Raw genomic sequence first — 27,533 nt, 5'->3', positions numbered from 1 at the left:
TGGCAGGTAGAATATGGGCAGAAATGGCAGTGTTAAGGAGCTTAAGTGGCATCACATGTTTTTGCTCATTTCTCTGATATCATCTGACATCTCCATGAAAGAAGCCTGCCCCAGGTAGCCACTGACTCTCCATCCTGAGCCCCAAGTAGGACACATGGAGCAGAGCCACCACAGTCAACCCACTGACCTATGGATTGTGTGAAAATAAGTGCTTGTTGCTGTATACCACTGCAATTTTCCCTTTATTTGTTACACAGCAAAAACTGACTGATACAGGCAAGTTACTTAATCACCCTGTTCCTTCTCCAGGTAAGCGGGGAGAAGAGTGGTGCCTGCTGCAAAGTGTTGTCATAAGAATTCAATGAGTTAATGTATATAAAGCACTTAGAACACTTTCTGGCACATAGTAAGTGCTTATATAAGTGTTAGCTGTTGTTGTTGTTGTGTGTGAATGTATGAGTAAGCAGATACCCAAGTAGGTAAGGGTGGGTGAGCATGGACTCAGGTGTCAGAGTGAGCGTGTGGGAGGCGAAGAGGGAGAGTGGTCGGGAGCAGGCGTGTAGGCATCTGTGTGCACGGCCCTCAGCAGAAGTACTCGTTGATCCGTCTGCCCGCCCTGACGCCCAAGGCCTGAGAGTCCAGGCTGGAGTGGGCAGAGAGGAGCCTGTCGGCTTCACTGAGGCTGTGCTGGGACAGCTCCTCTGAGCCGTCCTCACTGTGGCCCAGTCGCTCCAGGTTGACGTAGGCACCTGTGGCCTCGGCGGAGCCCCTGGTGTGGCACTTGCGCCAGCGGCTCTGGAGAGCACCGCAGCAGACGAGCAGCGTGAGGGGCAGGGCGATGATGGCGGCCACACTGATCACCACCACGTTGATGAGCCACTGAGTGGCTTCAGCATCCACCACCTCGTCAGTGGAGAAGATGACACACTGCTCCTTCCGGGGCACCAGGCCCTGCACGCAGACACACGCCACGTACTTGATCTTGGGCACCAGCCCGTGGATGGTGACGCTGGTCTTCCCAGGCTGCACAACCACCTGCCTCATGTCGCGCTGCCCAAAGACCGCGTAGAGGACGCTGAAGGAAGTTGTGTTCCCAGCCTGGGGGGTCTTCCACACCAATGTCACGCTCTGGTAAGTGTCCCCCACCACCTTGAGAGAGCTCACCCTTTGGGCCTCCTGGGGTCCTGCCTGCACATCCAAGTGCTCTCCTGGGGCCCCCATGTGGAAGGGCTGGAGGATCAGTTGCTCCTTCGTGTGGGGCACAGGGGGCCGAGTGGCTGGGACAGCAGGCTCGGGGATGTGGGGGACATGCCTGGCCACCATCTTGTTGTATGCAGCTGCTTCTGCCCCCTCACCTGTCCTTGCCCACAGTACCGCCGGGCCCCCACTGTGTTCCGTGGATGTCTGGGGCTCAGAGACGACCAGGGAGATAAGAGTCTCCGAGGCTCCCAGGAAGTTCTTGGCCTGGCAGATGTAGTCTCCAGAGTCAAGGTGGGACACAGCAGGCAGGCCCAGCAGAGTCCAGCTCGTGCCGTCACTGGAGACTTCCTGGTGCACTGCGGGGAAGAGGCATGTGTGGGAGAATGAACGGGCCCATCTGCCCCAAGCTTCCTTCCAGGGCCGAGTTCACAGCCCCTGGACTGTGTACATTCTGCCAAACACCCTGTTATCCCGAGAACAGACTGGGTGTCACTGAACTTTTCTTAGGTTAGCCATGGGGATGGAGATCACCTGGGCTCAAATTTGAGGAGACACAGGCTGAGGCAGAGTCTAAGAATGATCAGCCTTCTAAATCTGAGATGCTCCAACTGTGTCTTTCAAGGGCCTGAGTTCTGCAGAGCTGACCCGTCAGGGGTGGCAGGCTGATGCTTTGGGAGTATGGTGGGTTGGGTGAACCTGAGGCAGAGGCCCAGCTGGAAGTGCTCTGCACACCCCTGCCTGGCCCCACTGCCACTTCAGTCACAGCATCTCCAACTTTCTGTATTACATTAGTGGAGCTCCTTACACAATTTTGTTTGTACACTGATTTCAAGCCCACAGTCCTAGAGCAACGCTTGCCAATGTAGTTGGGGGAAACACAGAAGAAAGCTGGGAGGGATGGGAGGTGTTCTGGTCAGGTGCCAAGAAATTATTCCTCCTTCACCCTCTTTCTGCATGTAGGTGGGCTGTGACTCCTGCAAACCGCCCCCCCCCTCCGCAAGTGCCAGGGATGGACCACCTCTGTCTACACAGCAAAAAGGGCACAGGCAGTTCCTCCTTGTACGAGCTGTGTGATGCAGACCAACCATTTAGCCTCAGTTTACTTATACCCCAAATAGAAGGATAATCAGTTTGTTCTTTAAAGTTCAGTGACACCTTGTACGTAATACATTTAACACTTGAAGAGCTCAATAGATGGTAACTCCCAGCATTAATTACTCCTAGTGATGCTGGCTTCATATTTACAACTTGGAACCTTACTATCAATATTAAATACACTGAGAGCATCTTCTACCAAAAAGCCAGTGTTTTGCTCCTCTCAGGGTGGGCCCCAAGTCTCTGATAGAGTGGCTGGTGGAATATGACAGGACAGGTTGAGATCCATTGTTATTACTGAAGCCACTGTCCCCATGCCCAGCCTCTGGGCAGAGTCCCCCAACTCCACTCAGACAGGATGGGAGTAAAGAGCCTTGCTTAGCTTACCTCCCTCTCCCTGGCACACCTGAAGCCCCATTCCCCCCTATGTGGGATGATGACCCACCCGCCCCAGTCTGGATCTCAGCACAGCCGTCCCCAGAGCTCACACACCTGTGCCGTTGAGTGGGTGCCCATTGGCCCTACTCCAGCTCATTTCCGGCCCAGGGACCCCGGAGGCCCCACAGCGTAGCAATACTGCACTGCCCAAGGGGGACCTGATGCTGGCCGCCCCCGGACGGAGCTCCGGACTCTGGCACTTCCTCAGTTCCAGCTGGCTGAAGGCCACTCCGGCCAGGCTGCGTGGGCTGGCACACCTCAGCCTGGCCTCTATGAAGGCCAGGTTTGGGGCCCAGCCTTCCAGGAGACGGACCAGGTCATAGAGTCGGCAGTCACACACCCAGGGGTTGTCCTGCAGCCCTGCAGGGGTGAAAGGCAGGGCAGGAGGTGAGCCCTAGATATTCAGATCCCCAGGCCCAGCCCCCCTTCTCCCCCAGGGAGGACAAGGCACGTTGTGAGCTCAGGGTCAGCAGAACTGGCCTCCAGACCCAGCTCCTTGCTTCACTACAAACTTAAGCCTGGTTCTTCATCTAGAATGGCAGCATTACTCCCCTTTCTGGGTGGCTATAAGCATAAATAAAGATAAATGATATTAAGCACTGGGTAAGCCATACAGCATGCCGACAAAATTGGCAGTTACTGCTGCCACTCTTGGACTGATCCTCTCAGGCTACCGGCCAGGCAGTGGGTATTTCTGCAATAACTGCAATATGCCAGAATCCATCCATTTCTAGAAATGCTTCATGACCCCGACCCACCCCCCCCTTTTTTTTTTGGCCTCGCCTTGCAGCTTGCAGGATCTTAGTTCCCTGATCGAACCCAGGCCCCCTGCAGTGGAAGCCTGGAGTCCTAACCACTGGACCTCCAGGGAATTCCTGACCCCTGTCCTCCCAGTATAAGTGGCACTTTCAGCATCACCCCAGCAAAGAGTGTGGCTGTTCTGAGCCATGGTCCCTTTGACACAGGCTCAAAAAGACAAGAGTGAGGATGACAGGGAATCAAATCTTATGTTATATTCCCAGCCCTCTTTACTTTAAAATTGAACACTTTTATAGAGCTGAAAGCAGGTCACTGCACCTACCCTGTCAAAGAAACTTCAACATATAGAGAGGTATTGTGGGTCCTCAATTCTAAGACACAGTTCCTTTTCATATGTTTGCATTTCTAAATACAAAATGAATGCATTTAATGTGATGTCCTTTCTATCCTCCACAGATTGTTATTAAATTTGATAGCATCTAATCAATAGCATATTATATATTTACATACATGTATTTGATATATTTGGAAACGGAAATGTCAAGGGTTGGGGAAGGTGGATTCAGACCTGCTTGTATATCCATGACTCTCGGGTCTTTTAGAGCACTAGCTGGGAAGGCGCCAGCTCCTCTCCTACTCCCCACCCCCATCCCATCCAGGTGACTGCTACCTTGTGTCACTGGTTAAATGCATTTCATGATGCATCTGCACCCCAAGAGTCATCACTGCCCAGCTCTGGTGGTGAGCTATCTGACTTCACACAGAATCCCCAAAGAATTAACGCAAATGGCAAAGTTAAAGGACAATGAAACTTTCACCAGTCAGACTGGCAAAAGTTAAACATTCTGACCACTTTAATTGTTAGCTTCATGAGGGAAAAGATGTTCATCCATCTTGTTCACTGCTGTATCCACAGCACCTAGAATGGAGCCCACACATTGGCTGGCATTCAGATAAGCTTGCAGAGTGGACACAAGCATGGATGGTCGTGCACACTACTGGTGGGGGGTAAGAACTGGCACTTTAGAGACTATGATTAATATTAAAACATCCAACGTGCACATTCCATGACCCAGCAATTCCACTTCTCAGTTTCTATTCTAGAGAAACATTTGTCTCGGTGCACGAGGATGCATTGTCAAGAATGTTCTCTGTGGCATCACAGGTGTTAACAAAATAATGGAAACAATTTAAAGGCCCATAAAAGGAGGAATGGCTAAATAAACTGTAGTATAACTGTATGATGGAATATTATGCCAGAGTTTTAAAAAATGAAGTTGATCCCTTTGTAGTAACTTACAAAGATCTCCAAGACATATTGTGGGGCAAAAAAAGTGCTAGTTGATACATATGATATGATGAAATTTTGTGCAAAACACACAGCTAAAATTTCTATGTGCATGTATGTTTGCTAAAATTTCTATGTGCATGTATGTTTGTATATGCATGTGTATGTAAATGTAAATGATAGGGAACATGCAATAAACATAACAGTGGCTACCTTTTAAGAGGGGGAGAAGAAATTATAATCAGAAGAGGGCATAAAATATAAATATATATATATATAGGACATTCAAAGTTGATTTTCAAATATACAATGCCTTTCCATGTAAGTACTACCCTATACAATGTCCTTTATCAGGTGAGAAAGTCTGCCGGGTGGACAGAGCTGGAATGGGCTTTGCTGTTCCCTGCCCCACATCCAGGAAGTGAGGTGTCTAAATATTCCCTCCTTGAGAAACTCTCCCAGGCCTCAGGGCAGGAGCTGCCCCAAACTGCTCTAAGATTGCTCCAGCCCCCAGGGCTGGACCTCACATGAGCCAAGGCATGCTCCAGGGACACCTGCCAGGAGGCCTCTCTTCTGACACTGCCCACCCACTCCCCATCACCCACTTTCTGCCAGGGCCTCACCATGATTCCCAACCCCTCATGGGACAGGGAAAAGGGGCAGAGCTGGGGTCTGAAATGCAGCAGTCTGGCTGGGAGCTTGAGCTCCTAAACCTACCTACCAATGTGTGCCTCTCATTCAATCTTTACTCAAACCCAGAAGGCAAGTGTGATTTTCCAGGTAAAGAACTGAGACTCAGAGAGGCTTTAATAAACTTGCCTAAGACCCCCGAGTCTCACTAAAGTGGTTCCAAGTGAAGGATGCCATCTCTTACCTAGGACCAGCTTGGCGTGGTGGCCGGGAAGGAAGGGTCCCGTCTGCAGGTGAGTCCAGGTGGCGAGCAACTCCTCGGGGAGCCTCAGCAGCTGGTTGCTGGAGAGGTCAAGGAAGGTGAGGTTCCCTAAGAAGCGCGCGGCCTCCGGGGGCACAGTCGAGAGGCGGTTGGCCTGCAGGTCCAGCAGCCGCAGCTTGGGGGCGTCCCTGAGCGCCGCCCAGGGGAAGGCGGCCAGGCGGTTCCCGGGCATGCGCAGCTCGCGCAGGCGGCGCAGGCCCCTCAGCATCAGAGCGTTGAGCTCGCAGAGCGCGTTGTAGGGCAGCCAGAGCTGTTCCAGGCGGCCCAGCGGCTTGAAGGCCTCCCCGGGCACCCTGCGAATGGCCGTCCGCTCCAGGCGCAGGCTGGAGGTGTCCAGAGGGACAGATGCTGGGGGCAGGGTCATGTCAGGGTCGTTGCACACCACTGTCCTGCTTACAGAAATGGGAGTATTTGAGCAAAGGTCATGTGGGGTCGGAGATTCCCCCTTACTTTACCTCCTTTCAAGAGACCCCCTGGTGCGAACGGCCTCATAGGACACCAAACCCAGACTGCGGTGTGCCCTGGAGGTGGGCTAGTAACAAGATTCCTTCTGTTTTCTCTTTGGGAGCTTCTTGCTTGCAGAGCCTCTCACAAGTGTCCCAGGAGGGCCGTTTGGTCTCGGTCACTGGCCTGAAGGACCTCAAGCTTGAACTACTATGTCCCCTTACAGCCTACACCACCTGCAGCGCACTAAGAATGAATAGTATTTATAAATCCTGAGATCATTTTGGGCTTTGCAGCATTGCATCTATGAGTTAAAAGGGTTCCTTTGTTAAATTATAGCTCAGTTTTTGTGACTGCTTTGGCTTTTCTTCATTTAAAAAAATATATATATAGCAATGGCATCAGAACTGGAAGCCACACACGGGATGCCTCGAGCCTCTCCTGACACTGAGGGACCATGAGATGATCAAGGCGTTTAAAAGCTGCAATTTTGCAGCCCCACAGCTGGATTCACCTCTGGGCTCTTTGCTTGCTGGCTGTGTATCCTTGAGTCTATTATGTAACCTCTATTTTCTTCAGTTTCCCCAGAATAATCGACTCCACCTCACAGGGTGGTTTGGGGGTTTAAATGAGTTCATGTGTGTACCAGCTCTGCATACCTGTCACCTGTAGGAGCCCAATTGCTCTTGACCACTGTTGTAAGTTTCTGCATCCCAGCACTGCAAGTACATCAGGTCAGTCCTACCAGCTCCTTCCAATGCTCCTTCTGCCCAAACAGTGACTTCTTAAACCTCATTCTATTAAGTTTGACGCTAAAGCAGATAGAGAGATAACAGGAGGCAGTCCCCGCCCTCGAGGAGCCTACAATGCAGGACTGTGCTAAATGCTATCACTGAGAGCAGCACACACACGTACGGTAAAAAGGGAAAGATCCTCAAGAGAACGAAACTTTGAGTCTGGGCGTGAGGGGCCCAGCCCTTGTGCAGCCCCAGTTTCATCTGGAGGATGTTTCTGCTCGCACTGAAGGAGGTGGGGTGGGAGTGGGGTGGGGATATTGTTTAGCTTTGCTAAGAGAGGTTGTTCTCTTGTAAGGTCATAACGCATTGCTCATATCATTCTTCCTGGCACCACACACACACACACACACACACACACACACACACACTCTCCACCAGCATCCCTCAGCTTAACTTGCATGCATTACTCAAAGTCAGCTGGGCTTGGCTTGTTTTTGTCAATGGTGCCCACAAAAGGCCCAGTTACTTCCGCCCACTCGTATTCATTCTTTAGATATACATGGAACCCCTACTGAGTGACAGAAGAATATCAGACTCACAGCCCCTGTCCCCATACAGCTTATAATCCAGCAAAGGAAGAAAAAGCATTGGAGGCAATGATACCTTCAGTGATAATGGAAGGTTGGGTGTTAGAAGGAGGAAGGTCTGGATGTAGGTGGGAGGAAGGGAGTTGATGGGAAAACATGTGCTGGAAGCGGGAGAAAACGGTCAATGGAGGGATCAAAGAAACCGATAAGAACCAGCACAGGCCAACCGCACAGCTCCTGGTGGGGCAAAGCAGGCATGAAGGACAAGGGGACACATCTCTCCAGGTGCCCAGACTCACCCCCCTGCCCCAGGAAACCCCAGGACCCACAAGTACACACACTCTGTTCATGATAGGGGAGCATGGAGCACAGGCAGGTCCATCAGGTGCTCAGATGTAAGGGCTGGGCCCTCCGAGAGACCCTGGTTAAAGATGGGGTGAGGAAGGTGTCTGAGACACAAAAGGAGACTCGGTCTGACTGCACAACCTGTGCCCTTGGCCACTGGGGATCTCAGGTTTCCCAACAGCCTTTCATGGCCTCATTCCCCTCATTCCTCACACTCCATGCAGGAGGGCCGGTGCCTATCAGCTGTGGGACTTCTGGGCAGGTAGAACTGATGGTGAGAGCTCTGGCTTCAGAGGAGGCGTAACCACTAGCTGATGTTAGGGGCCCTGGAAACTGCCCTTGGAATTTCATTTTCCATCCTAAAGTCAACCTGCTATCAGAAGCCCTCCCTGGTCCCTGCCCATGGCAGCATCACCAGGTAAGAAGAGTTCTTGAAATGGAACTGAAGTTCTGGGTTCCAGGACCAGCTCTGCCACGGATGCTGTATGACTTTGAGCCCTGTGCTCTCTGTAGGTTGTAAGGGAGGCTCTTTGTCACCCTGGTTCACACTGTCCTTGGCCATGGGCTATTCTTGGCCTATTCAGGGCTTAGCCCTGGCTTCCCTTGGGGAGAAGATCCTTACCTCTGATGATCCACATGGGTTGGAGCATCACAGCTTTGGGCCAAAAATGGAGCTCTTCCTGTTCTTCAGACCACGGAGTATCCTTTCTTGGGGGTGCCTCACCTTACTCTACCACCCCTCACACCCAATCAGTCTGACACCCGTTGCTAAGATCATTGAAAGAGTTGCACTGATAACATTGCTGTCCTGATCAGAAGCCATCAGTGGCTCCCCAACACCCATCTAAGACAAGGGAGAAATAGAGGATGAAATTCCAGAAGGTTGGAAAGATGGTAGGAAAGACCCTAAACCAGGGACTGAAATCATTAAGTTGGGAAATGCAGTGGTCATTAACGGATGGGCTGAAGAGGTCAGAGAAAAGAGAGTTTAAAGACTGCCAAAGAGAGATAGGGAATGAGCCATGGGGGAAGAGCAAGGGTCCACAAACCACGGGAGCCTTGGGAACGTCCCAGGGAGAGGACGGAGGTGCTCTCAGGGCTCAGATGGGGGATGAGGAAAGTCAAAGAAGAGGCTGAGGATGGAGGGGCCCTTGCTTGCAATGGAGTGGGCACTCCTGGCCTTTCTGAGAGCCCATCGAAAGGGGTCAAGGCTGAGGCTCCTGGGGGCTGGGCCAGAGGAGACCCAAAGTGGTAAGAGCATGAGGAATCGGGTGGTCCCATCATGGGTGGGGCGGTAAGAAATACCTGGGATATGATTGGGTACCCCCAGGAGGTGGGGCAAGAGAATGGAAGAGTCGTGGGAAAGAAGGGGCTGGGGAGATAGAGGATGGTAGGGGGCAGGAGGGGAGGAGAGGAAAAGAAAGAGGTAAGAGGGAGACTTCCTGTGCCCTTAAAGAGGGTTCCACTCACAGAATCCTGGAGGAAGACTCAGGAAGGATTTCTGGAGCTGGCACACCTGTGCCCCACCCCTGCCCCATGTGTAAAGGTACCTGGTACTGCCACTCCACCCCCAAGGCAGAGCCACACCCTGCTGACTGGAAGAAAATGCCCAGACAAGCCCCACGAGACCCTTGGGTCTTGAGGACCAGGGAGATGGAGGTTTCACCCCGCCACGGTCCTAGGGCCATGCATCCAACCCCTCCCAGCCCAGCCTAGCTGGTGGAGCCTTGGAGGCTGGGCAACCCACCCCGCACACCTGGTGCCATACCTGGCTTTGCTGCCATCGCCCAGGACGTGGAGGCTGCAGCTGCACTGAGAAGGGCAGGCGCCCCGGGCCTGCGGGGGCCCTCCGAGGGCCAGGAGCCAGAGAATGCCCACCGCCACCCTCATGGCTCCTGGCTCCTCTGTAGCCCAGGCAGAGGCCTGTCCCTGACTGCTCTGTCCTGCCGGCCCAGCAAACTCAGCAGCTGCCCACTGGCTCATCGGCTGCCCACACCCCCAACTGAAGCCATCGGATAATCATGGACAGGCTGGGGATTAGGGAGGGGAGCCCTGGCCACAGCACTCAGCGGCTTATTCCTTCCTGGAATCACTCAGTCCTGAAGATGGGGGTGGGGGATCCCCTTCCAGAGCCACAGCCTCAGACCCAGAGCACGCAGGGCACGGCAGGAAGTGGGCAGCCACCCAGGGGCAAGCGGCTGCTGGACTGCCCTATGCCGGCCAGGCTGCGGCTGCACAGACCCCACAGGGTGCCTGGGCTCAAAAGAGATGAAGACAGAACGCTGGCCTCTAATAAGGGCCACTGGAAATTCTCTCCAGTGACCCTGTCTTATAGTGAAAAGGCGTTGGGATGAAGGCAGTGGAGGCATTAGAAAGAGCCCAAACGCTGGGCCAGGCCAGCTGGGTTCAAATCCCAGCTCTTCCATTTGCAGGCTGTGACGTCGGATAAGTCACACAGTCTCTCGTGGCCTCTGTGTCCTCATCTGCCAAAGGGAAGTAATGTTACTCTACTCAGGGTGTTTATGAAAATTAAGCAACCCAAGTTTCTCAGACTTTGACAGCCTGTGGGAGCAGAAGCTTTCTTGGGAGAAGTACCAGTTCCACGGGCACTTCCAAGTACCTGCTCACAGAGGAGCTGGGAAGATTCAGCTATTTGGGGTCAACCGCAGAGGTGTCTCCCATGGACTCAGGAAGGCTCCCAGCCCGCCGGGCAAACAGCTGCCTCCTGGAGTACCCTGTGACACCGAGTCTCGGATCACTGCCATCTGAGCCTTCAGGGCATTACCACCAATGCCAAAGGCATGAGGGGTCTTGGCCTGAGGGCGGAGCGTGCCCCTCCCCTCAAGTTATCTCACTCCAAGGAGGGTCTCAGAGCAGGATCTCCCAGAGCTTTTTTTTTTTAATTAATTAATTTATTTTTATTTATTTTTGGCTGTGTTAGGTCTTTGTTTCTGTGCGAGGGCTTCCTCTAGTTGCGGCGAGCGGGGGCCACTCTTCATCGCGGTGTGCGGGCCTCTCACTATCGCGGCCTCTCTTGTTGCGGAGCACAAGCTCCAGACGCGCAGGCTCAGTAGTTGTGGCTCACGGGCCTAGTTGCTCCGCAGCATGTGGGATCTTCCCAGACCAGGGCTCGAACCCGTGTCCCCTGCATTGGCAGGCAGATTCTCAACCACTGTGCCACCAGGGAAGCCCTCCCAGAGCTTTTAGAGAAGCTAAAAGTTTCTGTTGGTTTTTACTGATTGTCCCCTACCCCCAACCCCCAACCTCATCCCACCATAGACACCACCTTTCACTCATTTATTCTTCACGTTTGACTCCAAGGCTTTGCTCTTTGGCCCGGCAAACCCTACCTGGCTCCTATGGCTTTTCCAGAAGGTTCCTCAGCCCATGCACCTAGACACACCTACACCAGTGAGGTGTGACCAAGGCAGATACCTGGGGCCCCGGTATACACACAAAATACCTGTGCCAGGCCTGTTTGGACAATATTGGCTTTCAGGAAATATTGGTTCCCATTCCTTCCTCTCTTCCGATTCAGCCAATGTGATTTTCTCAGTTCTTCCCACCTGTACCTCCTCCTCCCCAAACCAGAAAGCCAGCCCTGCCCATTCCCACCTCTCTGGCTTTTTCTCCTTCTTTTGGCCATGCTGCATGGCATGTGGGATCTTAGCTCCCCGACCAGGGATCGAACCCGTGCCCACCTGCAGTGGAAGCACATAGTCCTAACCACTGGACCACCAGGGACTTCCTGCTGGCTTTTCCTCCTTCTGTTGGGGATGCAACAACCCTGCTCTCTTTTGCCAGCCTAAATTCTATCCTTGGTTCCTGGTCCTGTCCTGCTTTCTCTTCTCCCTTGAAGTCTTTTGCGATCTTGCAGGCATGAACAAAAAAACCTGACATATGTTGCTGGTTACAGTAATGCAAGATGGAAATCAGGAAAGGCAGGGAACACTCTGTGGTAACTGAGTTATCAAGGAAGGCTTCCAGGAACACGTGGACAGTCAGCTCAGCCCTGAGGGGTGGTTAGGCTTGGATAAAAGTAGGGGCCAGCAAGAGGAAGGGCATGGGAAATGAACATTTACAGAATAAAATGAGCTGCTTAACCAGGAGCCCAGGCAGTAGGAAACTGGGCTTCTGTTCCAGCTCCATCCTTGAATCACTGCATGACCTCAGGCCAATTCTTTGCTGCTTTGAGCCTCAGTTTCTTTGTGTGAAATGAAAAGGATGATGGTATCTAATTTACGCAGTTGTGGTAAGAATCATCATAAGATCATTTAGCACAGTGCCTAGCCCTTAGCGAGCACTCAATAAACATTAGCTGTATTACTGGTAGTGTAATAAGGAAGAACAAACCTGACTCCATATTAGATCTGTTTCTTTAACTTTGTTATTCTATTGCTTTGGCTTAGAGTTAAGAATGTTACCTGTAGCCTGAAATATACAGAATAGCCCATTCTCAAAGCTCTGACCTTTAAGAGTATAACACTTTTCCATTCATAAAGAGATAAAAAGTTGCAGAAAGAGAATAACATTTGTCCTGTTGAAGGTTTACAAGAACATCTTGGCCTGACATAGGTGGACAGCTGCAAGAACAAAGGATCTGACACCAAGAAGTCTGCAACAACCAACCACGCCCCTCCCTCACCTTGCCTTTAAAAATGCTTTGCTGAAACCCTTCGGGGAGTTTGCGTTTTTTTGGGCTCGAGCCACTCCTTCTCCTTGCATGGCCTGCAATAAACCTTTTTTTGCTGCAAACTGATGTTTACTGTTTGTTTAGCCTCACGGTGCATCGGGCACATGAGCTCCTGTTCAGTAATGGTAACACTCTGAGCCTTGGTTTCTTTACTTGAAAATGAATTAAGTTGTTCTGGATTAGTGTTTCTTTTTTTTTCCTTTCCTTTTCTTTTCTTTTTTTGTTTTTTCTTTCTTTTTTTTTTTAGCTGCACTGTGCAGCTTGTCGGATCTTAGTTCCTCGGCCAGGGATTGAACGTAGGCCTTGGCAGTGAAAGCAAAGAATCCTAACCACTGGACCCCCAGAGAATTCCCAGGAATAGTGTTTCTTGATGTAACTGGCACTATAAGCCAGTGTGTAACTTGTAGCAGGCCCTCATTTATAGAAGGCACAGCTCTTAGTGGGTCATGGGCCACTTACAAGAAGACAGAAGCCCCTCTGTCTCAAGCCAGTGCCTTGGGAGATGCTTATGCTTGCATAGCTTAAGTGCTCTATGGGAGACAGGAAATGCAGCCCCAAAGGCTATATCCACCATGTATTCTTCTGACCAAGACTCACACAGGCCAGGGACAAAGATGCTTACTTTGCAAAAGAGGCAACTGAGATGACCCCAGTGGTCCCGCCCCAGGGACATAACTAGTTAATGGTTAATTCGGAACCAGAACCAGTGTCTAGTCCCAGTTGGAGCTCTTTCTATGACAGCAAATGACTTCCCAACCAGCATTCTTTCCCCATCGCTTGTGAGAACACACACGAGCAGGTGGACACACACACATACGTGCACACACATGCACACAGGTGCTAGGCTTGTCAGCACCTGAAAACATGGAAGGGCCTGGCTCCTGACCCGTTCTCAGGCTCAGCTGCAGCTCAAATCCCCCCTTCTGCTCCCCATCCCTCCCTTCGTTATGCAACTGTCTTCTAATTTAGCTTTCAGCCATACACCATTTGGATTCCACATCCTTAATCCGATGGAGCTGAAATGAATGAGGCAGGACTCCGTGCTGGCTTCACAAAGGCGGCACTGTCTAACTGGTGAATGGGTTCCTTCTGCCCGGGCCAAGAGGACGATTTGGAGGGGCCAGGGAAGGCAGCAAAAAGGAGCTCAATGTGTAGCATAATAACCTGCATGTGCCAGCACGTGGAATGGCGCTTTATAACAGAGGGGCCTGGGTTGGGGGAGCCAGAGAAGAGCTGGGTCAGCTGGGAGAAAGGCAGAGAGAATGGCAGAGTCCGGGACCCTGCCCACTGGCTTCGGGGAGCTGGAGGTCCTGGCAGTGGGAACGGTGCTGCTGGTGGAAGGTGAGCCAGGCAGGAGCCGGGGTGGAGCAGGAACTCAGCGGGGTCCCAGAACCCAGGCCGCAGCTGCAAAGCTGGCAAGGAGAGGTCCCCAAACCCTACTCCTCTGTGCCCGGACCCCTGGGGTCTTCTGATGGCTGCACCTGCGGGATGCAGCACGCAGGCTGGGAAGCCAAGAGAGAGAAGCTGGTTAAGGGTCAGGGAGGGAGGAACTTTGAGAAGGGGACGTCTGCCCAGGGCATGACCAAGAACCAGGGCTTTTCATGTCTCTGCAGCCAGGAGAAAGTTGAATCCACTCCTTGGAAGTCCTACTAAGAATCTCATATAAGATCAGGCCCCTGGTAGGCTCTGGAGGCAGACAGCTCTGCCACTTGCTGTCTGTGTCACTGAAACCAAGACACTTGAGCTCTCTGACCCTCGGTGCCCTGACGTGCCAAGTGGGTGGTGGTAAAGGTTAGATGGGATCAGGGCATAAAGTGCTAGCCTAGATAGACACCCAGGGTTTTCAGTTCATTCATTCCCTTCCTCTCCAGCCCCACATTACTTGCACCATCTCCATTCCCTTGGCCCTAAGCTCTTCTGCTCTAGGGGTGACCTGGGTCCATGAGGTGCCAGCTTCAATCCAGAGTCCCTAAGATGCTCATTGAGGCCAGAGCTGGGCCGGTAGACCCTGGAGTTGGGCCAGCCCAAGACTAGGTTGATGGGGGATGCAGCCCTTGTTCAAAGCAGATCCAGAGAAATAATCAACACATTTTCTCACCCAACAAGAACTGACAGTGGAGAGGGAGCTGCAGCCACTAGGCTGGTCCCAGAGACCCTGGATGTCATCGTCTGGTGGCCGAAGCCCCTTTTCCTCTCCACTGGGAACCCTACAATCTAGCATCCCTCTAGGTCCTCAAACATGCCTTGAAAGTTTACAATTTTATGTTTTTGCACCTGCTGTTCCCTCTTTTTAGAATGCTCTTCCACACCCTGTCCGCCTAGTGAACGCTCACAGTTTGAACGCAGGATCCTTCCCCATTCCTCTTTAGACGGGAGAAGCCCAGGTTCAGGGAGCATAAGGGGCGGCAAATGAGTGATAAAGCCGAAATTCAAGGTCAGGTCTGTCTACCACTGGAGACCACTCCCTTCAAGCTCAGCTCACTGCCTGGTGTCCTGGGAAGCTCCCAGTTCTACGTTGCCACCCCTTATCCAACGCTCTCCCCGACGTTGTTCCAGAGCCCCTGGCGAAGGCATTTTGGAATTTGAAAAACCTGATTTCCAGTCCCAGCTCCGCCACTTACTAGCTGCACACTTAGGGCAAGCTGGCCAGCATCTCTGAGCCTCGGCCTCTCTGCTGTAAGTGGGGAGGATGGTGTCCAGGTGAAGACTCAATGGGAGGATCCACATAAAGTGCTCAACACCCTGCCTGGCACGTGATAAGTGCTCAGTGGCTGTCCATGGCTGTGATTGTTCTGGCACAAACCATGCTGCCCTTTATCGGATTTCTTCCTTGTCTGTCTTCCCATCAGACTGTGCGTTGGTAGAGGGCAGGGTGTACATCTCATGGCTTTCGGTACCTGAGGCCCAGCCCACTGTGTAGGGGCATGGTGAGCTGCACTGAGATGGATGCTGAGTGTTTCGGGGGGGGCTGCTGAGGCCCCATCCACCCCATGGCCCCTCATTCTGAGCCCAGGAGGGCCTCTCCAGCCCCGGTGCCAGCTCTCCCCTTCCTTTCAGCTCTCTCCGGCCTCGGCCTCAATAGCCTGACCATCCTCTGTTTCTGCAAGAACCCGGAGCTGCGGACTCCCAGCCACCTCCTGGTGCTGAGCTTGGCGCTGTCGGACAGTGGGATTAGCCTGAATGCCCTCATTGCAGCCACGTCCAGCCTCCTCCGGTACCTGCCCCCTCCCCAGTCCCTGGGCTCTGGGGCCTGACCTCTGGGCACTGGGCAGCAAGCCAGAGACATTCTGCCTACCTGTAGAAGACTATAGGGGAGAGGGTGGGCAGACTGAACTAGGTTAAATCCGAATTCCAGACTATCCCTGTAGAACCCCAGCCGATTTCTGGAACACAGGAGTTGCTCGGACCTGACCATCAGAGCTGGCTGACTGCGGGGATTAAGAGCATGGGCTCTGCAACCAGGATGCCTAGGTTGGAATCCTGACTTCATTATTTCTATCTCTTGGCTTCTTCTGTAAATTGCATATTATTACCTAACTCATATGGTTGTTGGAAGTATTGACTTATTATTTGTAAATAACATAAAACAATGCTTGGCACCTAGGAAGCCAATAAGTGTTTGTGAAATAAGTGTTTGTGAAAGCAAACAGGATTTTGACAAGTGTCTAAGACCTTATGTGCAAATCAGGGTCTTCCAAAGTGGCCTCAGAAAGTGTTTACCGGATTGCTTTCTTAAGCAGATGGAACATTCCTGTGAAAGCTAGAGCCCTGCCCCACCCCCGCCCCCGGCCCTCCTATGAACACTCAGGGCTGACCAGTCTGTAGGGTCTGAATCAGTGAGGATTCCTTGCCTTGTTCTCCTCCTACCCTTTCCCAGGGCTGGGGAGGGACAACTGAAGCTTCCACCTTGCTTGGCCCATGAGGCTGGGAGTTGGGAGGCCTGGGATCTACCCTCTGGCTTTGTCTTCATCTGCTGTGTGACATTGGCTCAGTACCTTTTCCCCTCTGAGCCTCAGGCACAAGCTCTCCTCCCAACCAGGTTGTTCCATTTCCTGTGATGCAGGCATCTGATCACCAGGGAGACCCTTCGGTCCAACAGAGGTGCTGTGAAGGACCCTGATCCTGAAGAGTCGGCATCAGGCTCCACCCCTTCACCCAGCTGCTTTATCTCTAAGGCCCCAGTTTCCTCATAGGAAAAACAGATACTAAAGCCCTTTTCTAAGGAGCTGAAAGTGCCTTCCAAGCTGCTGCTGAGCAGGTGAGGGAGGAAGACAGGGACGGGGGGAGGGGTCACTGGTGCCCCGTGTCTCCCACAGGCGCTGGCCCTATGGCTCAGAAGGCTGCCAGGCTCACGGCTTCCAGGGCTTTGCAACAGCGTTGGCCAGCATCTGCAGCAGCGCAGCCATCGCCTGGGGGCGCTATCACCACTACTGCACCCGTACGTCTTCGAGTTCCCACAGTGGAGGGACATCCACATACTGAGGGTGATCAGGGAGAAGGTCTGCTCAGTGTTTCCCAGTTCAGGGAAGTGTGGGTGTGTGTAGGTGCCCATGAGCGTGGGGTGTGGGCACTCAGGAAAGGAGGTGGGGGGGATAGTGCAGGAGAGGTGTTGAGGCACATGCTGGGAAGGCTGCCTGTGCCCTCACTACAGCCTCAGGCAAGTCAGAGGTCCTCTCTGAACTTAGTCTCCTTCTCTGCAGGATGATTTTTATAACCTACCTCACAGTTTTATTTTGAAAATCAAATGAGATCCTGGATACAGAAAATGCCCTTGAAGACAGGCACAGTTGGGAGGCAGAGAGGTGGCATGTGTATGTGTGTGTGTGTGTATGTGTGTGTGTGTATGTGTGTGTGTGTGTGTATGTGTGTGTGTGTGTATGTGTGTGTGTGTAAAACTGGGCATGTGCCTTCGCACCCCACACTTCCATGGAGCCTCTGTCATGCGAAGGCTTCATGAAAATGAGTCTAGCTCTAGACTTTCCAAGCTGTATTGCCAAATTCCATCTTCATAATTATCCATATCAGTGTACCACCTGCCGTTATTTTTTTTTCTTAAAAGTGACCCATTTTTAAAAATTTAAACACCTGCTTTAGTCTCATTCTAAAAAATATCTGTGAAATCACAATTTTAATGTTCTTATAATTTTAATACACATTAAAGTAAAAAACATGTTCACCCATAGACCATTTAGAATAACACTCACCACAGAGATACATAAACATGTATCTGGGGGGCCGTGGCTCAGTTACCACTCACAGCAAACCCCCCAGCTTGCAGACTGGGAAGCAGAGGCTCAGAGAAGTTGAGTAGCTTGCCCCGAGTCACACAGCTATAGGGGCAGAGCTGGGATTGGGCATGGCCTGGATGCCTCCAGAGGGAGTCTCTCCCTTTGTCTCCTGGGCTCTGAGTCCTGGAGCTGTGGATTTGCCTGGCACAGAGGCTACTCTGGGGTCCATAGCTAGCATGACCTCAAGACCTGAGCATTTCCCCTTTGGAATCGCAGATCTACCCTGGCCACAGACACACATGGCCCCCTGCCCTCCACAAAGTCACATGCCTCTGTCCAGGCCAAAAAAAAAAAAAAAGGCTTTGTTCTTATCCTAACTCCTATCTGAGCCCCTCCCACCCCATCTGACCTTGGAGCTCCTCTCCCACCACTTCTACCCCAGCCCTGTCCCCAAAGCTCCCTCAGACCATCACGCATGCGTGCACATGCACTCTCACATGTGCACACATAAATGCACACCTTCTCAGATGGCAACCGGCTCTCGGCCTTAATATAGAGCAGTAATCCCTGTCCCACGGGCCTCTGGATCAAAGCCCTTCCCGTGCTGGAGGGCACAGGGGAGCAGCACGAAAACAGGGAAGAGGGAGGGGGGGTGTTATCATAAAAATTATCTCTTTTATTCTTCATAACAATCGTCTGAAGCAGGGAGTATCATTCCCACTTTGTGGAGGAGAAAACTGAGGCTCAGAGAAACTCTTATTGCCTGAGGCACTACGCTATTACGCATCAGAGCCAGCAGTTAGGGACATTCTGCAGACCATAGAGTCCATTATTTTTCACTCTGCCAAGCTATCTCCTCCTCTCAACCATCCTCCTCCTGTGTCCCACGCAGGCAGCCGACTGGATTGGAACACGGCCGTCTCCTTGGTTTTCTTTGTGTGGCTGTCTTCTGCCTTCTGGGCAGCACTGCCCCTCCTGGGCTGGGGACACTATGACTATGAGCCGCTGGGGACATGCTGCACCCTGGACTATTCCAGGGGGGACAGGTGAGGTGAGGGGAGCGGCTTCGAGGCTCCTTTCCATGGGAGTCTTGGCTTTGAGTCTGTAGGACAGCAGTGTCAGCTGAAAATCCAAACGGGGACATGTCAGCATTTGCCAGACAATCTCAACTCCCTAGTCATGATACACACTAAGGAAAGCCCATTCCAAAGACTGGCCAAGTGATGGGAATGTTATGCAAATTGGGGTGCAGAGTAGGGCCACAGAAGGGGTCCTATCCGGGGAGCTATTGGCCTGTGTCGGTTATCACATTCACTGAGCCCCATGACCCCTTTGCCACCTTCAGTACAGTCAGATGTCCCAGCTCTGACTTACCAACTTCTACAGGGAGCCATATCCTTGGTTCGATAGCGTCAAAGAATGTTAAGGTCTTTGCATTGGAAGGGACCTCCTTGGCATACAGTTCAGTTCTCTGAATTCCCTGAGCATCGGCTGTGAACCAAGCCCTGGGCCAAGCCCTGGAGAGACAAGAATAAATGCATGATGGAGCCTACCATTGTGGAGCACACGTCTAGTATACTGCCAGGTCGACCTGGCTCTGGGGAGTCCGGAGCTCCCTCTAGGGGCTGCCTTGGGGAGGGACCACATGAGCTTCAGCCCCCCTCTTGCTTCCACTAGAGCCACATTGCATTCATCTGCTTTACATGTTTATTCATGTTTACTCATAAAGCACCTGCATTGATGACCCGCTTCCCTGGTCAAACCCACTGGAGAACCCTGGGTCTTGTCTAATGCCCTTCAGGGCATTCCCTGCAGGTATTTCCCCAGCTGGTGTCCAGTCCTTCTGGCAGCCCTCCTTCCCACCCCTCCTTAGTGGACAGCACCCAGGTGACATGGTCTCCCCTTCATGGAATGGCAGCCTACCTCCCTGTGACTCCCACCTGCTTCTGGGCAGCCCTCTTGCCTCCCCATGACCACTACCTGGGACCCCAGGCTCTCCTCTGGTCCCTTCAATGATTTCTTCAGTGATACAATGTCCAGTCTCATCCACAGGGTCCTTCCAAATCCCTATGCCAGGAACACTCCTTGGATGATCCTTCCTCCTGGTCCATTGACATCTCCATTTGCTAAACACGTTTCCCAAACTAAAGTGTCCCGTTCTCTATGCTTGGGGCACATACAGAGAGCAGGGCTGAGCCTGCTCAGGGTTGACCTGCCCAACAGCAAGTTAAAGGAGGACTATCCCTCATTCCAGCTCCCTGGCTCCTAAAGGCAGGTTCCAGGAGGACCTAGTAGCTCTCTGGTCCCGAGGGGAGTTCAGCTGGGACCTGGGAGCACCCACACTCTGAATACGCATCTGATGGGAGCAGTTCCCTGCACCTGACTGTCTAGAGCAAAGTCTGGTGGGCTTTCTAGGGTAGCTGATCGTCTCTGAGAGGCAATCCTGACTCCTCCATCCCCTCTGTCTGCAGAAACTTCACCAGCTTCCTCTTCACCATGGCCTTCTTCAACTTCTTCCTGCCCCTCTTCATCACAGTCATATCCTATCAGCTCATGGAGCAGAAACTTGGGAAGACTGGTCGTCCTCCGGTAAGGATCAACACCTAGAGCAGGAGAAATCTCTCTGTCCCTCTCAGGGACACCAGGGAACATGAATGATGTGACAGCCATCAGGGGTTCTCTGTGTTTTCAACAATCAGGAAAGAAATCCAGCTTTCGTACATTGAGCATGGGGTGTTAGGGCAGAAACGCACCTTCCCCATTGCTGGGGATCACCAAGACCTGGGAGGAAGGGTCAGAACTGCTCAGACTTACCCAGACCCCAGAACTCTAAGAGCCAGGGTGCCCTACCGGACACCATCCTTGCTGTTACACTTGCTTCTTCCCAAGAATGTGAGGGTTGGCACAAAATTACATGCATTTTAAATGCTACTTTTAAATTGCTTCAAGATGTTTCATTTAATCACAGGCACAGGCTGTTACCCACAACATAAAACCACACCTGAAAACACATTTGTCCAAGAAAAACAATGCTTCAAAATAAGCCCTCCTGGTCATTTCTCAATTTCTGTGTTAATATTCTCTTGCCACGATTTTCTTTTAACTTTATCAACTGACCAGTCTCTAGCAGATGAGTCATAAGAAGTACCAAAAATTCAAAAACAAACCAAAAAACCCAGGTACTAATGTTACTTTATGTGCCTTATGTCATTTCATTTTTGCACCCACTCCCCGAGGAAGGAAGGTTTTACTGTCCCTATGTCACAGATTAGAAATTTGAGGCTGAAAGGGGTTATTAGCTAAACAACTCAAAATCCATGCAATTAGTAATAGCAGAGTTGGATCAAACCCAGGTCTGGGACTCCACCACTCAAGTGGGCAATCGTAGTGCATAAAAGAAACACTCTCTTTGTTGAGAAACTTCATCTGCCACATTTCTTTTTTCTGTAAATTGGAAAAACACTGTACAAATCGATTTTAGCTGTGGACCCAGGTTCCCCTGGTCACAGAAGGAGGGCGAGGGCTGTGCCGGTGGTTTCCTGCTCATCACCGCCTCCACGGTTGTCCTCCGCGCTCTGCCCTCCCCTAGCCCTGCCTGGGTGCTCAAAGTCGCCCCATTTTATTGGAGGTTCAATCGGCCAGGAGACAAGGCTGTCACACGGATTTTTCCGGGTTGACTTTAAACCATCCGTTTCAGTAACATCAGCAGAGGTCGCCACGCGTTGTCCCAGGGACCACGGCTGCGAGCTTAAGTCACCTTCTTTGTTAAAAGGCGACATGGTCAATAAGAAAATAGGCACTGATTTTTAGCGTCAGAATTTTAACCTCTGAGTGTTATGTGGAGAGCTGGAATTTAGCAAGTTCCGTCCTGAAATTAGAGCGCAAGTCGTGCGCCCTCCTGTGGCCACAGGTGGTACCACATCGCCTGCTGCTTGATTCTATCTCACAGGGCGGAAAGCGGCCCCTTTGAACCCAGGACTGGTTGACCTGCAAGTTGGCTGCAGCTACTGATGGCCAGCTGGTTCTGGGGCTGAGTTGTGAGGGCAGCTCAGCCTGGGGACCCTTACGCACACATTCACACTCACAGAGCCCCTGGTTTCTCAGAGCACAGACCAGGAAGGAAGCTCATTATCCACCCCAGTCCCGGCCTCCAGCGAAGTCAGGCATTATCAGGCCACTTTACAGACAAGGCAGCTGAGGTCAAGTAAGCTTGAACGGGAGGCCTAGGGTCAGGCATCTTAAACCGAAGAGAGATTCATATGGTCCCAGGTTCCTCCACAGGCTCAGCATCTTCCCACAGCCCTGCCGAGTGCCGACCTGGTTCCTGGACCTCACGGGGCTGCCGACCACCTGGAGCAAGTCGATGCCTCCCTCCTTTACCCATGTCTCCCCAGGTGAACACCGTTCTGCCAGCCAGGACGCTGCTGCTCGGCTGGGGCCCCTACGCTCTCCTATATCTATACGCAGCCATTGCGGATGTGACCTCCATCTCCCCCAAGCTGCAAATGGTACAGACACCGCCAGTACCCAAAGCTCTCCCCATCTTTGGCCTCTGTTTCACCCCATCTCTCTTTCTGGCTTTATGGCCTCCAAGATAAGCTCTCTCTTTCTCTTTTCCTTTGAACACTCATAACTCACTGGGTATTAGCTTGTCCCCTGGTCACGCAGGGCCGCTGCTTGACATGGCCTAGGCCTCATGTGAGATGACAGGGACAGCCAGCCAGATGGTGACACGTACACTCTGGGACCAGGGACTGAGATTGAGGCCCAGAGGACTGTGATTCCATGCATCATCCACCAACGTATGTAATAGTCAGAGAAGGCTTAGAGGTTGCAGAATCATGCTAAGGACAGATGCTGGGCGGCTGGGGGGATGTCGGGGTGAACATGGGGGACTGCAGTCACCAGCTTGGACCAGAGAGAGGAACAGAGGCTCTGAAACTTCTCTCCTGGACTTTTCTGTCACAACAGGTGCCCGCTCTCATTGCCAAGGCTGTGCCCACAGTCAACGCCATCAACTATGCTCTGGGCAGTGAGATGGTGCACAGGGGAATCTGGCAGTGCCTCTCACCGCAGAAAAGAGAGCGGGACCGAGAGCAGTGAGCCTCTCCAGAGCGCTGCTCAGACCCAGGCCCACCCTGGCCACCCTGGACTGAGCCCCTCGCAGGAGGCTGCCCGGGAGTCCTGTCCAGCAGCCTCAGGAGCCAAGCTCCAGACACTCACCCACCATCCCCGATGGCCCTGTTGAGCCTGGCCCGAGGCTGGACACAGGGGATTCAGAGAGAAACCAGGCTGCGTGGAAGGAGCTGGGACTTTGTACCCAGACAGACCTGAGTGTTGGTCATAGCGGTCCCCACGGAGGCTGAGAGATCTTGGGGAAGTCATGCTCTCTGAACTCAGCTTCCTGACCCCTAAGGATGTTAATGTGGACCTCAGGTCTGTTGTGAGACTTGAACATGATAGTGTGTACTCACCACGCACATAGAAGCTGCTGCTCATTAGAACAGCTGTTAGGACTCAGAAACTTGCATAGAAAGGGTTGAAAGCCCCAGGTTTGTTTGTGGGAGCTCAACCCAGGCTGCCAGAGTTCAAATACCACTTATTAAATCATGATCTTTGCAGGTGACTTACTCTTTCTGGGCATTTGTTTCCCAACTTGTGAGGTGTGACGAAAGTAATGGTGACTTGACTGTGCAGAAAGGCCCAGAATGTTACCAGGCACATACGAATTGCTCACTGAGAGTAGCCGCCAGCACCCGCCAGTCAAGACAGCTAGCTGTACGTTGTTTAGCTACCGACATTTAAAAAATCAGGACACTTTATTTAGAACTCCAGACATCTGAAGATGAGGCCCCATCAGCCCCAGAGGAGGCTCCATGGTGACAGTTTGAGGCGCGGGGTGTCTCTGCCCTTTGCCCAGGGCACATGCTCTCCCATCAGTTACAGCTCGTGTGTTCCATGAGGAGCCCGCGGGCATCTGAGTCTGAGACACTAACGCTGGGGTCCCCATCCCTGGATGTCCCTCTGCTCCTCCCACAGAGCCAGCGCTTCAGGGACAAGGCACAGCAGGTGCACAGGCCTGGGTGGGACCCGTGGCCCTAGAGGGAAATGGAGATGGGTGGAGGGTGACGGAGGGCTCTTCAGAAGGTCTGATGATGGAGGGACAGCTGCCCCAGGCACCGCGGAGGCAGCAAGTCTGAAAGCCAATCCCGTGGAGCTGAGGGGAGGAGGGGCCAAGTCGGGGGTGGGCGTGGGGTGGCCAGGAGAACAGCATCTGGGGTCCCTGCAGACCAGGACCTGCCTCTTGGTTTTGCAGGTGCAGAAAATCAGGCCACAGAAACATCTAACTCCCAAGAAGTCTGCACAAAGCAGAGGTCGTTTCAGTCATTTTGCAAAACCTTGTGGGGTGGGGAGGGGAACGCAGCCTTCACACAGCACTGTTTCCTAGACCGTGCCCTGTGCCAGGCACTGTGGAGGCCAAGATGCCGCTCGGCCTCACTCCAGCATCCACGCAGAGTCCTTGTCTTCAGCCCTGGAGTGGGGATGGGGTGGGGAAACCTGGGACCTGAGCCGGGCTCACACACAGACGGAGTGGGTCACTAGGAAAGTGATGGAGGCTGCAGCTCAGAGATGCTGACTCTGCCTCCACAGCCCGTGGACCTTTAAATGGTCTTTATTGGGGACCCGCCCTTTACGTCCCCATTAGAAACACTAAATCCTTAAGGAGGGATGAGGAAACACATTGAGAAGAGGGGAGATGAGCCCCTGACTCCAAGAGAGAAGGGCTGGAAGGTTAGATGAAGACACCCAGCAAGAGTGACCCATGTCCCCAGACAGACCAAGCCCCCGCTGGTGCTCAGAGAGGAAGGGAGGAAGGCAGTTTGGCCGGATGAGGCCAAGGACAGCGTTAGCTCGAGCTCTGTATCCCCAAGTCTGTCTGGAGAGGGGAAGGTGGGCTTGGGGCATCTCCACCCTGGGCTGGGTCGGCAGGAGATGGGAAGGGCTGACAGCACCCAGTGGGGAGCGACCAGAGCCCCACCTGAAGCTGTTTGTTCAGAAGCCCCAAGTCCACTCACCCATACCCCTGCATCTCACTCAGGGAATGGATTTAGGGAGCCTCATCAAGGTGCCACTTCTGCAGAACCGCGGGATTGTGTAAAGCCCATTGTAAAAGGCACAAAATTTGTTTCCTAGGAGTGCCTACATTCTAAGGTCCATTGATTTCAGAGTTTATTTAAGCTCTTATAAAAAGAAGTATAAGTATAGTAGAATAATATCCCCCATCCCTCCCCCCCCCCGCCGCCATCTTCTTTCTGGGAAAGATGACTCTGCCTATTGACAAATGGACTTGAATTAAGGTTACAAATAAAGTGGCAAGTTGTCTCTGAGGTAAAGGAATGTACAATCCCTGATCTCCTCCCCGAGATCCCCACTGGGACAATTTTCCTGGGAAGAGGAGGGACTGTGTGCCTGATTGATTAGAAAAAAAGGAAACAAACTAATTATGGCCTAAACTACGTCTATATTTTCTATTAAAAGTAAAAGGATTTTACAAATTTTCTACATTCAATAGCAAGGTAGTAGACCTAATTTATTTATATCTTTCCCCTTGCCATGAAATTGAAAGGATTTCTGCTGTTTTCCCTGTTAGAGACACTCCTAATTCAATTTGTTCAAATACAGGCTCATTCTCCCTCCAACAAAACTGTCTCCTGGATTATTTTTCCCATCTCAGTAATATCATTACTATTTGTCCTGTCATATAAGCTAAATGAAGAGAGAAGAAAGGAGGGAAAAGCAACAGCGTGCTAGGCAGAAGTCCTTACCTGGAAGATAAGGATGACGCGGTGCCTAGTTTCTACCACAGGGTGGCAGTGCTAACTCAATGATAAATTAATTCAACGTGGGTCTCCAGTCCCGGAGGTGTCCTTTTTTTTTTTTTTTTTTTTTTTAATTTATTTATTTAATTTTGGCTGTGTTGGGTCTTCGTTTCTGTGCGAGGGCTTTCTCCAGTTGTGGCAAGTGGGGGCCACTCTTCATCGCGGTGCGCGGGCCTCTCACTGTCGCGGCCTCTCTTGTCGTAGAGCACAGAGCTCCAGACGCGCAGGCTCAGTAGTTGTGGCGCACGGCCTAGTTGCTCCGCGGCATGTGGGACCTTCCCAGACCAGGGCTCGAACCCGTGTCCCCTGCATTGGCAGGCGGATTCTCAACCACTGCGCCACCAGGGAAGCCCCCGGAGGTGTCTTTTGAAGAGCCTGGAGGTTCCTCACAAGGCTACTGGGGTGAATTATAGATTCCTGCAGGATCCCGGACAAGCTTTCTTTTCTGCTCTTGCTACAGAAACCTGATGTCTAGTTGTTTTCCACTCCAAATAATGATGTGATTCCACATCTCTCCTTAAAGGGCACAGAATTGCATGCCCACTGTCCAGAGGACTCCCAGAGGGCCCTACACAGCTCCCCTTTTCTCTGCCTACAGAACAGTCATTGAAAGTTCAGCCAGATGTAAACCTCCAAAGTCTTCCCATGCATAGGATTTGGTTAGGAGGTCTGGTCTGGCTTTTGCCTCTGTCTAATCATGAGAAGTTGGGGCAGTCCCTGAATTTTTCTGACTTGGATTATTCACCTGGAAAGTGGAGGTGAGAGCACCTTATGCTGATGTTACATGTGGGAACACACAGTAAACTATGGGATGTGGGACATAAGGGCATTGCAAGGACTGTACCCAGAGAAGCAGCCCGAGCCTCAGCAGAAGTGCAGTAAATGGCTTTTGGTGATGGTAACGTTTCTAAGGTAACGAGTCCTGGAAAAGCCCTGGGTGAAGGCCAAAATCACAATCCCTAAATCTTCCTGTCCTCTTGGTTGAGGTAACTCGCTGCTCCCCTCTTAAGCTGTTCCCTGGCCCTGACACCACACATCCCTGCAGCTGCTGCTACAATGGCCTCCACTGTCTCCCTGCAAGGCCTGCTCTGACCAGCTGCCCTTCCTTTCGCAGCTGTCAAAACACATGCAAGTCCTTTGCCCTCTAGGTGTGAGGCATCGTGGCAGCTCGGAAAGCACTTAGGTGTGGGTATTGGAAAGACCTGGCATGGATCCAGGATTGGTCTTTTGTTTAATGTGTGACCAAGTTTGAGCAAGTTTCTTATCTCATATTTTGTTCTGCTCCCACCAAAATGGCCTCATTGGGGTGGCATATTTTAAAGCACATAGTGCTTAGTGGGTGTTCAATAAATATTAGAGTCCCACCTTATCGACTATTCCTTGCTATCCCCTGATTTTTACTATTACTCACTCAAGAAAGGGGCGTACAGGAAAATGATGATGATTGAGTGACAATTATATGCAACATGTGTCACATCTACAACCTCGTTTAATTCCCCACAACATCCTCAAAAACATATTCTCAAACTTGTCTGCACCTTTGAATCATCTTGGGGCCTGGCCATTCAAAGTGGTCCCTGGACCAGAAGCACCTGAGTGCTTGTTAGATATGTAGATTCCCAGGCCCCAACCCCAGACCTCCCGAATCCAAATATGCTTTTTAAATGACCCCCAGGTCATTTGTGTGCATCTTAAAGCTTGAAAAGCACGGCGGAGCTTTACAGACTGTAAAGTCTGGGTCCCTCCCACAGAGACTCTGATGTAATTGGTCTGAAGGGCTGGCTGGGCTTGAGGCTTTTAAAAGCTCCCAGATGATTCCATTGTGCAGCCAGGATTAAGAACCATTGATTAGGGGTTGGGGTTATGGACACTCATTCTGTGAAGAGT

The 27,533-nt window shown here is 51.9% G+C and overlaps 2 protein-coding genes across 4 annotated transcripts; one reads left to right on the top strand and one right to left on the bottom strand.

Moving 5' to 3' along the window:
* Positions 1–582: 582 nt before the first annotated feature.
* Positions 583–9,857, bottom strand: LRIT1 (leucine rich repeat, Ig-like and transmembrane domains 1). Its single transcript, XM_061196761.1, has 4 exons — positions 9,614–9,857; positions 5,655–6,121; positions 2,788–3,093; positions 583–1,556 (listed from the first exon to the last, which is right to left on the bottom strand). Exons 1-4 carry the CDS (start codon positions 9,826–9,828, stop codon positions 583–585), a joined length of 1,962 nt encoding a protein of 653 aa, XP_061052744.1. The 5' UTR covers positions 9,829–9,857.
* Positions 9,858–13,800: 3,943 nt separating this feature from the next.
* RGR (retinal G protein coupled receptor) lies at positions 13,801–22,869 on the top strand. 3 transcript variants are annotated; one of them, XM_061196728.1, is made up of 7 exons: positions 13,801–13,879; positions 15,596–15,749; positions 16,840–16,976; positions 18,659–18,812; positions 20,238–20,355; positions 22,161–22,274; positions 22,738–22,869. In XM_061196728.1, exons 1-7 carry the CDS (start codon positions 13,801–13,803, stop codon positions 22,867–22,869), a joined length of 888 nt encoding a protein of 295 aa, XP_061052711.1. The 3 variants fall into 3 exon arrangements, with proteins under 3 accessions (XP_061052711.1, XP_061052721.1, XP_061052730.1); XM_061196738.1 differs by having other exon boundaries at positions 15,596–15,752; positions 16,855–16,976; XM_061196747.1 differs by lacking the exon at positions 22,161–22,274 and having other exon boundaries at positions 15,596–15,752; positions 16,855–16,976.
* Positions 22,870–27,533: the final 4,664 nt, after the last annotated feature.

Source organism: Eubalaena glacialis, chromosome 1 (assembly GCF_028564815.1).
Source record: "Eubalaena glacialis isolate mEubGla1 chromosome 1, mEubGla1.1.hap2.+ XY, whole genome shotgun sequence".
NCBI classification, from domain to species: Eukaryota; Metazoa; Chordata; class Mammalia; order Artiodactyla; family Balaenidae; genus Eubalaena; species Eubalaena glacialis.
Note: the sequence above shows the minus strand (reverse complement) of the source record. Positions and strands in the feature narration are given on the sequence as shown.